General features: G+C 35.9%; 1 protein-coding gene across 1 annotated transcript in view; it reads right to left on the bottom strand.

Moving 5' to 3' along the window:
• The window catches only part of PRDM5 (PR domain containing 5), an 88936-nt gene that overhangs the window by 32139 nt on the left and 40234 nt on the right, over nucleotides 1–16563 (bottom strand). Inside the window, exons 9-13 of the mRNA XM_010575560.1 lie at nucleotides 15799–15883; nucleotides 14345–14502; nucleotides 9035–9128; nucleotides 3198–3358; nucleotides 970–1063 (exon numbers count right to left, since the gene is read on the bottom strand). Of these exons, the coding sequence (XP_010573862.1) occupies nucleotides 970–1063; nucleotides 3198–3358; nucleotides 9035–9128; nucleotides 14345–14502; nucleotides 15799–15883 (592 nt within the window). The remainder of the gene's footprint in view (nucleotides 1–969; nucleotides 1064–3197; nucleotides 3359–9034; nucleotides 9129–14344; nucleotides 14503–15798; nucleotides 15884–16563) is intronic.

Here is a 16563-nt window from a genome sequence, read left to right on the forward strand (position 1 = left end):
ATGAGGGATAAATGTTCCAAATGTGGAATTTAGTAAAGAATAAGAGCTAAAGAAAGAATTCAGTTTTAGCCTTTTATCCTGACTGCAGGCCCAGGATAAAAATTTGCTAGTGTCTACAGCAGTCAAATCCAAAAATCACAATATATCAAAAACTAGTAAAACCTGTAATCTTAAGAGGTGGTCTTTATAGACTGAAGTGATTAAGACTTTTCCAAACATAGTAGAAAGCCAAATGATTAAAACCACCAATTCTGTCGTCTCCCTGCAAACCAAATTTGCTTATGCGAAGTGAATGGAATGTCATAGGAAGGCTATTTGTTAACTGATGCTTTGACCATTTTATGTTGGAAACAAATTATCACAAAGAAACCCCTTTCTGCTGCCTACCGCTTACTTGAATGAAAGCATAAGCTCGCAAAATGAAACCTATCAACATGACAACGCCTAATTTATTTTCAGTGTGTTTACAGAAGCACATATATAACACAATAGGGAAACAGTAATGCAGTCTGAGTGGCAATATAAAATAAGTTGCATAACCCAGGTATATTCGGAGCCCAACAGAGTCAGATGTTGCAACAGAAAATAAATTTTGAGTTAAAGCATACTCAAGGTATAACATTCTAACTTGAGTAACGTGCAGGTTGTGATAAGTTTAGAAGTTACATTAGTATGAAATCAGAGTTTCAAAACACCTCAGCAGCCACAGAGACTAACGAACTCATATTGTATATACATATAAATATTGAGATATATATATACACACACACGTTCATACATAATTACAATTAAGAAGAGAACCTGGTTTTACACATTAAGCAGGTAAAATGTCTGAAGAAGATGCTATGTTAGGCCCAGCTGTAAATTTGCATTTCTGTTTGTAGATAGACAAGTTGTGGACATACTTCCAGATACCTTGTTATATATTTAGAAAGTCATCTCTGTCCATTACAATAAACAATACTGTACCTGTATGGCTTCGAATATGAACTCTCAGTGTTCCATTGCTTGCAAACTTCTGTCCACAATATGGGCAAATCTTCTCTTTTTCTCCTGTGTGAGTCTACATGGGGTGAGAATAGACAAGAATGAAAAATTCGGCATAGCTTTAAAAGAAGTGAAATATGGAATATTTTAACTGTGTTGACACTGACCACTATTATCTGCATTATATATTTTATACCATCACATGAGGCAGAGATTCTAAGGTATTATCTATAGGTGTTCTTTCAATTTTCTTCTAAAATTTCTAAACAAATCTCATTATTAATGGCAAAATAAAGTAGCTTTTCAGTTCTTAAGTTTACTATTTCCTAAAGAGTTACTATTAAAAATGCCCAATTCACCTTTGTGTATTTTCATGATTGCAAGAGTAAGACACCTATTTTTCAGTTTGATATCTGTAATAGGGGTTTCCAAACCAGCAAACAATAATTTGGTTACCTAATAAAGTTAATCTTCATAAATGGGTCTATTCTTAAAAGCTTATAATTTCACAGAATTTTATTACATTATGAAAGGTAGTGAAAATAGTTTACCTAGCCTAATATAACTTTTCCTGTTGAAAACTTGAACTGGAGCTTTAGAAGGTCTCCGTGGAGATCTGTGCATATAATTTCTGACTGACTGTCTCATACGAATGAAACACAGCCATCAGTTCATCTGAGGTATGACAGACAACAATCCTTCAGAGTGCAAGTTCTCAGTGATTTCAGTCAACACAAATTGCATACTGGATCCTATCTAGTTTGTAATAAATGCTAGAATCAGATTGCATTTAGAGAATTGATCACAAGAAGTATATTGTAATTGTCACTAAAACTAAATCATACCCTGAGCTTGTCTTTTGAAATCAAGCTTTTAAGGCTGGAGCGCCTTGCTGATATAAGAAGAATTATTTAAAAATAGGAAAAAAAAAAAAAAAAAAAATCACAAAATCTCCCATCCAACCTGTGTGGTCAACAGCAAGACCACCTTGAAGTTACATACATACATGGGTTCTCATAATTTTTCAGTGTGCAATTCTGAACTGAAGATTTATCAGCCTATTGAATAATTTTTCCTTACAACTGTGACTGCTCTTTTAGTGGTGAATTTTGGATTACTTATTTGTAAGTATAGGTTTAAATGGGATAGGAAAAATAACACATTAAATTATATGTATAGCTGACTATTTGGGTTTTGAGCTTTGCACATGACTCTTCAGATACAGAAATTAAGTCTTATTTTTATAAAGATATTGAAGTGTCAAAATTCTTCATTACAACGTAAAAACCTTATCTCACATAGCACATATTATGCTGCAGCTGAAGGAAGCATAAATGAGATATCATTCCAATACTGGACAGACTTGCGTAGTTTTCATTCCCTGACATTAGGGATATGAATGTTAAATCCCTGTTGATTAGGATAGAGTTCTTTAGATATCACTTATATCTCTAACAGCGACAGATAGCCAGCTATTTATTCATACCAAACAAGTGGGGAAAAAAAAAAAAAAAAAAAGGATTTCCAGGAGCAGTACATCACAGCTACAAGGCTCACAAACATACAGCTAGTCCTAGTCTGACAGCAGCACAAAGCAATAGCAATTACAATTAAGAAGGAATGTCAAAAAAAAGAAAAGAGATAATGATAAACGCTAGCTGCTTTCCATTAAAATACAAATACATATATGTATATGGCCATTTTTAACATGAAATAGTAAGTCATACTGAACTTTTTAGAAAGAAATCTAAGGAAAAGTTTAAAATTTATGCACAGCTCAACCATGATTCCAGGTATCTGCATTTGATGGCAACACCTGTGCTAATTTGTTCTTGATTCAATTATTTTCTTCACATTTCTTCCCTGTAACAAAATTCTTACCTCAGGCCAAACAAGTGAGCAAGCTTTCTTTTAAAGTTTACCCCAATTCCATTGCAGAGATTGGTGGAAAGGAGTTTGGTAAGAGCAATGCAGCAAGTTCCATTGTGCCACACACCTAATGCTGGAGTACCTACACTGGATTTATACATATGCACCCGCTGCAGATTGTGCATGCGACCAACAATCCCACTATTGCAATAAGCATTTTAGGATGTTAAGAACCATCACAGCTTTCTACTGAAAACCAAGAAATGCAGAAGCATCTAGGGATTTTATATTTAGTCACAACCTTAAGGACACAGAAGTATGACAGAACTGATTCTACTTACTTTTTTGTGACTCTTCAGGACTGAGGGTGTCACAAAAGCTTTGTCACAGAGATCGCACTTGTATTTCTTATGTCCATCGTGTACAACTTGAATATGAACATTTAATGTGTCCTTTCTTTTGAAAGTAGCATCACAGTGATCACACTTGAAAGTCCTCTCACCTTATAAAAACAAGGTTTAAAGATACCAGATTTTTGTGGAAATACATTAATGCTTATTGTTTCAGAAAAATGAATAAAAGAGGCAAAGACAAATGAACAGCTAGGTCTTGAGAACATAAAGAAAAGGAGCATCACATCAGGTAAAAATGCCACTGGGAAATTAAGTAGTAATGACAACAACATAGTAAAAAATGAGAGTTTAAACTCTATAGCCAATGGCGAAATGGCAACCAGTAGAAATGGCTTCCAGTGAAATGGAGCACAGGTTTTATCAGCACCTCCAGTAACAGACTCTCTTTATGCTAACAAGCAAAAAGATGAAATAGGCTTCATCTTTTGTAACTTAAATGGTAAGAGACATCTTTCTGAATTTAAAAGAATTCTCAAACCAAGAAATACTTGCTTTGAGTAACCCATCTCATTCACATCAATAGAGGCAATTTCATATGACAAAGATGAAATAACTTTTAGATGTTATAGCAGTATTCAAACTGTGGTGATGTCGTTGAAGGTTATGGCAGAGGCCAGGTTAATATTGCTAATAGTTTTAAAATTCAATGAATTACCCAAGAGAGGGGAAGAGACATTGTATTCTGAAAATATGCATACATCTGGGGGGGGGGACGACACACACGTGATTCTTCAGAGAAATCATTATAATGAACCTTCTCTTTATCACTACTGTGAATACAGAAGAGAATATTCTCTTCTATTTGTTAACTTCTTGATTAAAATTACAAGTTAAACATCTGCAATATGGCATTCATTCAAAAATACACAGCCTAAACTGGAAATCAGGTGCCTGTATCCCAGAAAACTTGCCAAGCAGTTACATCACAAAGAAAGATCAGCATAATCTAAGGACTATTCTCCACTTCTTATTTTTCAGGACAAAGGTCTGATCTGCAGCCTCCTGATCCAAGTAAGATGCAGACTTGTATAAACACAAGCTAGTTTTTCCAGTAGCAATGATGCACACGTAGAGGTACACTTATTTCCTTGCTATAGCTCATTAAAGGATAAAATCACCCCAGCCTTGGTCCCAGTGCAAAGGCCAATATGAATGGAAATTGGTTTCAGTGTGCTGCTTATTAAAGCCCATTTGATGCTACATGTTGAAGCACCAAAACACATTTTTATTATATATTATACATACAATACATGTAAGTGAAGCTTATCAATACAGTGGTGCCTCAAGTACCCACAGACATTCCAAAACCTAGATAACCTGTTTCTCTCCCTCATAAATCAAGCATAACTGCCCCCCCTCACCCCAACTGCTCATTCTCAGTTGGTTTGGAAACAAAACTGGTTTTGTCTTGGATGACACAAGAATATGCTAAAAAGTATTAATAGTGTAAGTTGACTTATCCTAAAATACTTTCAGTGTACCTATTCAGAAAAATTGTCAAGGTCAACAGGGATGCAATTTAATATGCTGCTATGTGGAGGTTTAACACTGATACTGCTTCTAACTGTTCAGTGAATAACTTCAGTTGTTGTCTTGGGCACATGGGACTACCATGCTAACAAAGAAAAGTCATTACTATTTTTAGTAAAGTAACAAAATTTTCTACTGCTTCAATAAAGGAAAAATACTCAAGTAATTTCTTTTAAAAATAACTTCTTATAAGAAATTCTAGGCTTCATGGATTTTTATTTTTTTTTTAGGTAGTCATTTGTTTCTTCCCAGCTTTTAATGACTTGGCTCCAAGTCTGACAATAAATTGAAAAAAAAAGAAGCAATACCAGACATAATTTGAACAAATTGCCATGTCTTCTGAAGCAAGAAATATTTGTTTGATTTCCATAAATTTACATGATATCATTATGGTTTAAGACATGATCCGACATTTGTTGCGTTTCAGAAGGATTTGTCCTTTTTATCCTAAAGTTCTGTTTGCAATCACGCCTATCATTTTCAGTACTGCACTTCTACTATGATTTGAGAAGATAAATTACTTTCAAACAGCAATAAAAAAATAATAAGGTAGTAAAAGATCAACCAGTTTTCAAATAAAAAATCTCCAAAGTCAGGGAATTTCAGAACTAAAATACTGTTCAACCATATCTCCTCTGTGTGTACATATTATAATACTTTTCAACTATATATAGTTGCAATGCCAAGTATGTATTTGGCCAAGTCCTGGCATTCCTGGCATCAGATTAGCAAAATTTTCAAAATGCAAAGTAATGGGAAGCCTGGAACTGGGTATTTTTTCAAACGTTATCCTGGATGAAGGCAAATAATTAGTGTTTCTCCTTAGCTTCCTTATTTAGCAGAAACCCTATATCTCATTATAGGAGAGCCATCAGAACACTCTCTCCACTCACAGTTGGCTCACTGAACAGTCTTTATGTCTTGTCTTTTTTTTTTAAGCCATAGACAAAGATGCACAAAAACTTAATAAAAAAATACCATTCATACGCAACTATGGAAGGAGATTCAGAAGGTTCCTAAATGGCATAAAGCAAAAGTTTAAGTCACTTGCAACAAGTTGTGAGTGCTAAAACTCCCTGAGCCACTCTGGAAATCCTCTTGTAGAAGACTGCAGGAAAAAATAGAGCTACGCAACCTATTTCATGATACCTCATTGTTGTGATAAAGAACAAACAGATTTCACATGGTAAACGTAAGAGCATGTCTGTTGCTTGAACTATCACTGTCAAAACACAAACTCTTTCCGCTGCCTTTGGCAGATAAGAGTAAGATGAAAATTACCAAATAAACTTCTAATATTAATGTATAAGAAATAAAGAATTTCCATTATGTATTTTCAGTCAACAGGCTTGCATTGTGCTAGATCAAGAGGTTTGTTACAAAATAAAATAGCAAAAGATATACATAGATTCTTTTCTGGCCTAGGCAGAATGAAGTAAACAAGAAAGTATATCATTGACTTCATTCAGCTCTTGAAACTACTGAAGGAGGGAAACTTTTTCAAAGTACTTAACATGGAACTACGATATCAATACCCATAAATGCCTCCAAAGATGGAAACAGAGCACTGAAATAATATATCCTAAGGTGCTTTCCCGCAGAAATACACAACATACTGTGTATTTCCTGGGACTGGCTTGATCTACTCCACTGATGCACTCTCCTTATGACAAAACCAGATAATGAAAATCAGGGCTACTTCTGTTGAGCAAGCTTCAGTGCCCACTTCTGCTGACCCCTGTAGAGGGAGCTAATTAGTATTTCTCTTACTAACAAACATTCTGCATGTAGATTTTATCCTGGAAAGCAAATACATTAAAAGGATGATGTCCTTCTCAACAAATGCAATCCTGTTCATGCACAACCCTAGACAACTGAATGATCCAAGCAAAAATGCTCAGGGTTACTCATTCTCGTTAGCCAGGTCTCTTATGGCCTCATGAGCTAGTATTAGCCAAGTATGAGATACCATATATTTATCATGTACCATATATCCTTCCTAAACACTACAGCTGAGAATAAAGGGTTAGCCCCAGCATTGCCAATGACATAACAAGAACACAGTTACTAAAAGTATTATCAGCAACATGCCTAAAGGGAAAAGCTTGTCTGACTCAGAAGACAAGTTACATTTACACAGCTAGAACCTAGGAGAAAAAAAAAAAAAGAGTTTGGAAATTTTTTTTAATTATTTGTTAGACTTATTTGATCTTGAATTTTGAAAGTTATATCCACGATGCTTTTCTAATTTCAAGACAGGAACACACGAAAAGTCAGTTTATGAAATACGTTTTTTTCCAGTAAATTAAGTTTGTCAAATAAAATTTAGGTCATTCTACATCATTCTGCAGAGTGCCTGCTTCTAAAACAACAAGGGGATACTAAATTTAAAAAAATATATGATGTAGGCTGAACTTCAATTTCTCCTAGAAGTTTCAAGCTTCACAAAAATTTTTTCTTTCCTACAGCACAGAACAGTAAAGCCAGCTAAATAAATCTAAAAATTCTGGTTTGTTTCTCTCCTTTCTCTATAGAACAGGTATATTTCAGTGCTATGAGAGGGACTATCATCCAGCTGTAGCAGGACAATGCCTATAATTCTGAGTTATTTCAAATATGAGAAACTCATTATCATGGCAGCACAACTTGTCAGTCTCAGAGTTAGGTCATGAGGGGAAGAGTTCTACATTTCTTCACTGGGAACACAGGCTCTCCGCAGACAACAGCAGAGCCCCTTGTTTTAATCATAGCCTTGAACTGAAAACTGTTTATTCTTCAGTTCACCCTAGCAATGAGTTTCACTTTGCTATTGGTCTGTCAACACTTCTTTTATGGGACCCTACAGACAAGAGAGATACAGTATGACTATAAAAGCTGTGCTTATATTCTGCTGTATTAAGGCCTCCTTGTTAAGTTGGTTAGTTGTTGGGGTTTTTTTCCCCAAGTAAGCAAAAAATGGTTTAAAAATCTTCCCTGTGATTAATAAAAACACGAAATATTAGCAGTTTAAGGTTTTGACTCATTTTAGAGAAGGTTTTAGCTAAGATGGCATTAGTTACCACTTTCAAACACCTACTCTGTCGTTCAGCAAGACATGTCCCCTTTTGCACCAAGGAAGACTACTAGACAACATCTGTGCCACTGCAGTTCACAGTTTGATATATTTAATATTTGCTTAAATAGTGATGGTTCAGGAACAGCTAAACCTGCCACAAATCACAACCCTAACTCAAAGATCTCAGATTTCCTGAGTTCCCATCCTCTTAAAAAAAAAGTCAAAATATATGTTTTTAGAGAGACCTTTACCAAGGCCTACAATTCTGTGTACTGTGAATTAATGCTTTTGGATATTCTGCAAATTTTTGGTTCATTAGAATACACATTACTGAACTTTTTCCCCCTGTCATTTTTAACATTGGACAAAGATTTTACAAAATTCAATGCAGAAGCTTTGAAAGATAATTGTAAAAGAAGAAACTAAACAGGCCAGTCTAATAATTCATCTAACAGAAACACAGTTATACGGGATTAAAAAAACAAAGGTTTGTGGTTTTCTTAATTATAGCAATGTAAATATTCCCCAAATTAAAGTACTGTCTTCTAAGCTACAAGGATTTTAGATCATTAATATTTTCTAAAATCTAAATTACTTACATTCACGGGGTTGAATGGTAGTCTAGGACTCTGTAAATATTAAAGACGGAGAAAATTCCAGCAAAAATAAATCTTTACACAGTCAGTTAAAAAAATAATACAGAATGCCAAGAACAAGTTACTCAAGAGGGAAATGGCCACAGCATTTCTCTGGGCTGCTAGTTCTATGCCAGAGGCAGGAAACATTAGCCCGGGCTGGCACATGAGAGAGAATCTCAGTTTCAAGCTCTAAACCGGATTACCTACAAAAGCTGAGTAAGCCATCAAGTTATCTCTGCTTCCATTTCTCCTTTCTTAAAATGGAGGTAACAGTATCACACTTGATGCAGAAATAAATCTCTTGTCATCAGACCTCAAATCATCGCTAGATTTTCTACAGCATATTTGGATTTGCATTTAAGTGCATTTAAAGACAAGGTTTGAATTTAGCTCTGTATTTTCTAACTCCCTGGGGTTAGAGTTGAATCTTAATACTAATTTAATATAGCAAGTTGCATATTGGAGCAAGGTGCCATATGTCTGTTTTTCTCAGTCAAATGTGAGAACTGAGGAAGTTTCTTCCTCTCTGACTTAGCACTTACTGTTATGGATTAACAGATGTCTTTGCAGAGAGAATGGGGTTCGGAACAAAGCTTTGCATTCCTCACACTGGAATGGTCTCTCTTCAGAATGGGTCTGCAGATGAAAGACAACATGTCAGAGGAAAGGCTCAGGGAAATCAATTAGTTGTCATTACAATAATTATAGCTAATTTTCTAGACTGGATTCAGGAGGGGATATCACAGCAATTTGAAACATCAGGGGATGAAGAATTAAAACAATCATTCTGCCATTATCCAGAATCCTGAAAGTCAGCACAGCATCTACCAAATAAACGTACCTTCCCAGTCCTCAGAAGCATTACATGAGGAGTGCATATAAACAGAAACAAAAATACAGAATGACCAGGAAAAAAACTACAAGCTCAGTTGCACTGCTTCATCAGTACTAACACTGGCCTTAAATACTTACTAATATGAATAAATGCTTTAAAATTAAACACATACACAGAAAACCCTTTTTCTCAGTTAAGTTTGAAGGTAAAACTGATCTGATTGTCTCAAGATAGTATCTAAAATTTGGCAAAGAGAATTTCCTCAAATCATGAGACTAGTCTTACATATCGTTGTTTCAGCTTCTTGTATTAAAAGAAAAAAAAATCCAACAGAAAAAAACATAGAAGCATCAGTACCAAGATTTTTGTTTGCTGTAGAAAAATTTGTCATAGCTGAGAAAGAGCCTCAAAGCCATAAAGAAAAGGCTAAGCTTGAATGAATCTCTCAAACTGCAGAGTTGCTGAAGCAGATTTCTTTTCTGGAGCTTGGGAAACATCCAGCTTCGCTCTGCTTTTGTAAATTTCAGAGCACTTTCCCTGTTGCCTAGTGTTATTAAGTGCTGTCCCACTGTGGATAGTAAATTAATCTGTACAATTTATTATCTACCCACTTTCTTACTATTTTCACAAAGAAAAGCAAGTTTTTAAAGCATCAGTGCCTAAACATTATATTAGCTCACAAGGACCTTAAGTAGAAGCTGCAGTGCCAAGAGGAAAAGGGGATGGGCAGTTTTATAATATGCACAAAATTAAGTAAATGAGTTAATTTTGTAGACTAAGGGTAAATATTAGCATAGTACTTATTTATATAATCTATTTCTGCCATTCATAATACCATATGACATTTATAGCTATCCCTTAAACTATGGAGAAAAAAGGGACCGTGGGGACCCAGCATAATTATTTAGATGTACACTGAGGGCCTTGAACCTAGATTGATTTTAATACAATGTCTTCTTACACAACAGTACTAAAACATTAGATAGAGTACTTGCAACGGTATACAGTGGCTTTGAATTCAAAGTCAATTCCTTGACCTCAGCCTATGTCACTTAAAGCAAAAAGGCAACTGGAGCACCATCAAATGTGTGGAATATACCACGTTACATAAAAGCTGCTGAACATTTCAGTCCAGCTTCTACAGGTTTACATTACAGTTTGCATTAGTTGACACCCTGCTTGGTAGTCTCAGCAGTCAGGCCAAGGATTGACAGGACATGAAGAGACTGAACTACCTTCTCACCTCAATAGGTGGTTCCTCCAGAACAGGGTTGAGACATATTGACGAGACACTGTGGGGAAGCTCGCAGTGCTGCTGTCTGTGCTGTACCTGTTCTGTGGATAAATAGAAGGGTTCAGTCTCTAGGGCTGTCAATCTGGCACCTTTCACGAGCGCAAAATTCACGTTGTTTATTTTAAAAAATGCCCTGTTTTAGAACACTCGCCACTTGAGTGATAGTTCTGAAGAGCACAGTGATTTGTACAGAATTCCTTCTTAGCACCTCCTTGACAGTTCTCCTAGTCTTTTGATCAAAATACAAGTATTCATCTGCACATCTTAACTTCACTACAAAGAAAAACACTTAACTAGGCATACCCACATGCAAGGGTACACAGATCATCTGCCTCTTTTGTGAATGGTCCTGAAACAAGCTAGGTCTATTACTAAAAGCCATGCAAATCTTAGTGAGGAGAGATATCCCTTCAAACAAGCATATTAGTTCTAATACTGTCCCTTTTTGTCCTACTAATAGGTTCCAGATCAGAGATGGCTTCCATTCAGTCAAAGCAGGGGACAGCCCTACTATCAAAGCAATTGAGGATGGGTTCTTATGGAATATTTCATGGCAGCCTTTCCTACCATAGCATTTGTGGAGGTTTAAACCCAGCCCAAGGCTACTTATTCCCAATAGAGAAACTGAGGAAATACAGTTGTTTCAATTCATTATGCTTGCCAGGACCGAATAAACCTGGATTAACCATAAACCCTTTAAAATCCCGTGTCTGCTGACCTATTTCTGCTCAGTGTCATATCTTCATATTTTATTCTCTGATCTCATCCTCTACGCACAGCAATAAAGGAGCAGATGGAACAAAAACTTTTCTTTCTCCTGTATGGAAGTAATCTACATTATATGGCACAGAACACGCACCTTCATCCAGTCTAACCTGGATGAAAGGCGACTACTTTTATCTGTAGCACAATCCAATACTACATTTGCCTCAATCTCAGATACTCTTCTGTTCTCTTGCAAGAAAAATGGAACCATGTTCTTCATATGATCACTTAGTCATATAGTCTGAGCTTTTTCAAAAGACATCTAAGCTAATTCCACATTGCATAACACTTCTCAGTGCTGACATCTCCAAGCAAGTGACAAAGCAGGCTTGCACATGCACATACACAGAGCAGCATAGTACTTGTACAGAAGCAGTACATCAGAGAGGTACCACAGGAAGACTAACAGTTCCTGCCTCTCAGACCTGTAGCTGTAAGGGCGTAATGAGTGCTAAGTTAGGGTTACAATGCTCCACTGAACAGAGCAAATATACGCTTAGCAACTCCACTATCTATCTTCCAGTGAAATCCTGTGAAATCTGAAGAACTAATCTCCTTCTGCACCTTTGAAATGACCCAACATTCACCCACATCTGAAAGATGTTTAAAAGCACATGTTGTGGGAGCCATTTTTATTCTGATACTTCCAACACAAAATCAGATTAAACAACCCCCATAAAGGAATCACAGAAACAACAGCAACAGGTGTCCACCTAACACACAAAACAAGAATTCAAAGGCACAAAATGTATATGAATCCTGTTTTTTATTATAAATAAGAAGTATGTAGCTCTTGTGTAAAACCCAAAGAGTTTTTTCAAGCATGTTCCTACCAAACTTGAAAGCATGTTTTCCATTAAATGTTGATTTAAGTGTTTTTAACTGCTATACCCATCATTTCTACCACAGGTTTCTAAGCTCCCCGCTACTAGCACAGTAGCTGCATCCTGGAACTCAAAAAAAGCACTGTGAAATTACTGAGAGTCCAATTTTTCTTCCTCCAAAAGAAAACGAAACCTAGGAGGATGTCTTAAAGGAATACACACCTAAAGAATCATTACAAACCTGAGCTGAAGAAATACATAGAAGTATGATACACAATAAAGGCTTAAATTTCCACTGTTACTAGATCGACATTCCTGTGAACAAGCAAAAGAACTATTGTCCTCTTTCCCTAGTAGTAGCGCAGCCCTCCCAGAATCATGGCACTTAAAACTATTTTGGCATCCCAAACTACCACATCCTTGACTTACACCTTACAACTAGTTTTGTATATATACATCCATACTCCCCTCCATTACCTACTACCTCTCCTTGTTTACATTGTTTACTCAATGGAGAGAGGCATGTCTACAAAAGCAATTCAGGACATCTATGTCAGTCTCCAGTCTCTCATGCTCACCTCTTCATGTAGTAAGTGAAATTAGAGACCTAAATGTGGATGGGTAAATATTTACAGCTGTTTGGGTAAACTTTATGTAAACACAGGAATAAGTTTCTTTCATTATAGGACAGGGTTGATTTACAGCCAGTACTATGTGCAAACAGGTTCAGGAAATGAGTATCCCAACATGCTTTAAGGAATTCTGTCAAAATTAGGTACTCACTAAATCTGTCTAAATTTTAATATTTTTCCCATTAAGTGGAGCCTCTAATCCTTGCTTATGCTAGTGGTGCTGCTGCTGCTGCTTTAAACACAGAATTGGGTCAAAGTGTTTACACATTCATACTTAATCCTGAAGTCCGTTTTCAGCCCAAACTCCCTACCAGTCATCAACTGCAAATTAACGTAAGGAAACATGTAAAAAGCATTCATTTAAGATATAGAAGTATCTTTCCAGATAGTATTTTATACATTTGCCTTAAAATATACCAAATTTGTGAGATTCTGCCCCATTTTCTTAATAAAGCCTAAAACATAAGATACAATCACAGCATATAGGGGAGCTAATCTTGTCCTTCAGCAGGCTTCTGCATGCTTTCTGTTTTAGAGAGTCATCACCATTTCATCCTGCAAGAGGCATTATTATTACTCTTACATGATTTATGGCTCAAAGTGCAAGAGATGGTGCAAAGATCCTGTGCCAAATTCCCAGATGGCATATAACATGAGCCAAACTGCAAAAGACTTGTAAGTATGGGTATATCAGTTTCATCAAAAGGGGGAAAGAAAGGGGTAGTATTTAAAAAATGTAAAGGGAAAAAAAAAAAACCAAAGAGCAAAGGGTTCCAAATACTGGGCACAAAACCAGACAGGTTTTTGTGTGGTTTTGGGGGGGGGTCCCTCTCTTTTTTACAGTCTTGTAATTCTGAACAGCAGTCATGGATATAGCCTTGCCATTAAAAACGTAACCCCTGGTTAAAAATAATGACAGGCATTACAGAAATTAAAAAAAATAAGCAGATTTCAGCTTAAGTCAAGAGAAGTGGAGCATCCCTTCATGAGCCTATTTTTCAGGTGATGTTTCTTCTGATGTTGTTTTAACGTGTGAACACTACCCAGTTCAAAACCAGTATAGTTTGAAAGCATCTGCTGCTAAGTCCAACAATGACTGCAACAGGACTACACTTAGTTTTATTCAAATACGGTATTTTTTAAAAAACAAAAAATTTGAAGACATTTTAGATCAGTTACATTTTTAACTTGATAACCTAATATTAAAAAAAAAAAACAACCAAAACCAAAGAAAACCAGAAAATTCAAAATGGGCATTTATTTGATGCTTTTAACCAAGCAACTGTGATTTCCTTCTGCTTATTTCACTTTTTTTTTTACTAGAACTCACTTAGTATTCTAAGATTTTTGATATAACAAAGAACACTAAAAAATACATTCTCCAATACTTTAATCCCATGTTTATAAGCATGCCAGAGCTTAATGATGAACCACTTAGAAGAAAAAAAATCTGCAAATCTGAGGCTGGCAGACCTGTAAACAACAACAGCAGAGTGCTTTACCTTCTTGTGATTCTTGTAAACATTTCTGTGGGCAAATCCCTTTCCACAAAGCTTGCATTTATAAGGTTTATCTTCACTGTGTATTATTTTGTGTGCAGTCACTTGATCAAGTCGTTTGAAGGACTTATTGCAAACCTCGCAGGTGTAGGGGCGTTTTTCTGCAGAAAATGAGTGGGGGACATTTAATCTCCTGTTTATACAGGGGGAGAAGATGAAAGACAGAGACAGTCATCTCCTCAGAGAGATTTTTGCAATTAAGTCAACCCAATTAAGATTAAACCAATTAGAAAGACATCTAATGCCCTTTATGTTAGACAGTTAAGTCACTTCACAAAAGATGAGCCATGGTGTATCTCAAGAAATTGGCACATTCTTTGCAATATTCGTTGCTAAAACTAAATTCTGATTAATTAGCTTAAATCAAAAGAGAATGACTTCAAAGAGGAAAACTCTGTTTCCAGATTAAAAATGTGAAAGAGGGCATGACAGTTTAAATGTTTTAAAACTTAATTAACAATATACATATTAGCTTCCAAAACCAAAAGTGCCTATGCAAAACGCCTTTATGCTTCAACTGGTGACTGCAACTTAACTATATTAATGCTCATCCAAAAGTGTCAAAAGAAAGCTAGGAGCCTCTGAGATATAGATTATGTTACAAGAAATGAGCTTTTGGTGCGGACTGATACCAAGAAAATAGTTCAATTATAAGCCTGTGCAGCTGTAAAAACCTGCATTTTTTAAATGCTAATGTATTTGACAGAACAATGTTTGTGTTTCCATTGTGCTGCTTGATGTTTCTAATCACTGCTGAAAGACATAGAAACACTAGATTGCAGTGATCAGAAATCCTGGCAGAGCCAATTTGAGTCATACTGCCAAACCTATGGACAGGCCACTCCCTGCTCACAGTGACCTGTTCTGGCAGAGGACAGGCACAATGAAACACTTGTGTGTGGTCTGTGAAACAGTGTGGAGTATGAGCTGCTTTCCTCTGACTGGAAACTATGTGCACATAAATCCACTAATATATATGAATATATGAATGAATGTTCCGCTTTTTATCACAGATCTCTGTCTGACAGCATACCCCAGCTCCCATCCTCTTCTCTTCAACATGAAATTTCAACCACTGGTTCTTCACCTCCTCCATAAGCCAAATAGCAATCTTTGCCCCATCCCAGCTAACTGACATCATCTACCCCAGCTAGCATGAAAAAATAGCTTGACAAAGCAGCAACAGGAAGGAGACTATAGCATTACACTTGGGTTTTTGAAAGGCTTAGAAAGGATAGTTTAGATGGCTTTCTTGGAACACGAGATTTGCTTGAACAGCTCAGGACAACACAGAATTCATCAAGCTTTCTATAAGAAACTAATTCAGGTAAAATTCAACATACCTTAAATACATATACACACATATATATAGGTTTGTGGGGTTTTTTGTAGGTTACCTGAATGAGTTATCATATGGCGTTTTAGCTGGTTAGCTGAAATAAATTTCTTGTCGCATTCTTGACACTCAAAGATCTCATGCACCTGCAAAATGAGTGTTTAATGACAATTAAATATGTGTTTCAAACAAGATCACATATCTTACATATAAATTCTCTAACAGACCATAATTATTTCTTAGCCAGTAGCTATACTAATACTCATGAATATTCTCTGATTTCCCCCTTGCTAGTCCCTTAGTGAACAACTGTATCTCTCAAAAAATAAATATTCATAACAGCAAACAAAAAATTATCACTCAAACTATATTTAGAAATGCAGATTATGCAAATTTGCAATATCAGAACCATTTAAAATATCATTATTATGAAAGCATTAAAAAACCCCAGATGCAGAACACCTTTTTCAGAACATTTCCTTCTAGTCAGTAAGACATAAGTAAAAATAACACGGTAACTACTTCTTAAGTGCTGTAAGAATTTTAAAAGCAAGTACTACAAACTCTTTCAGGATTGTTTCTCATAAAAGCTTTTAGAGGCAAGGCAGTGGAGGGGCAGCAGCACCTCTTAAACTGTAAATGCAGTAAGCATTAGCAAGATTTTCGACACCACAGCACATAACATCATCAAGGATTAAATGTTGGAAAAATAGAAGAGGCAGTTGAGAGCTGCAACTTCTGATACTTAATTAAAAAAAAAAATCCTGTGTTATTTATTGTTCCCCAAAATCACAACACATACATAGTTCTCCACCTGTCAAGATTA

Source organism: Haliaeetus leucocephalus, unplaced genomic scaffold (assembly GCF_000737465.1).
Source record: "Haliaeetus leucocephalus isolate CR32 unplaced genomic scaffold, Haliaeetus_leucocephalus-4.0 Scaffold484, whole genome shotgun sequence".
Taxonomy (NCBI): domain Eukaryota; kingdom Metazoa; phylum Chordata; class Aves; order Accipitriformes; family Accipitridae; genus Haliaeetus; species Haliaeetus leucocephalus.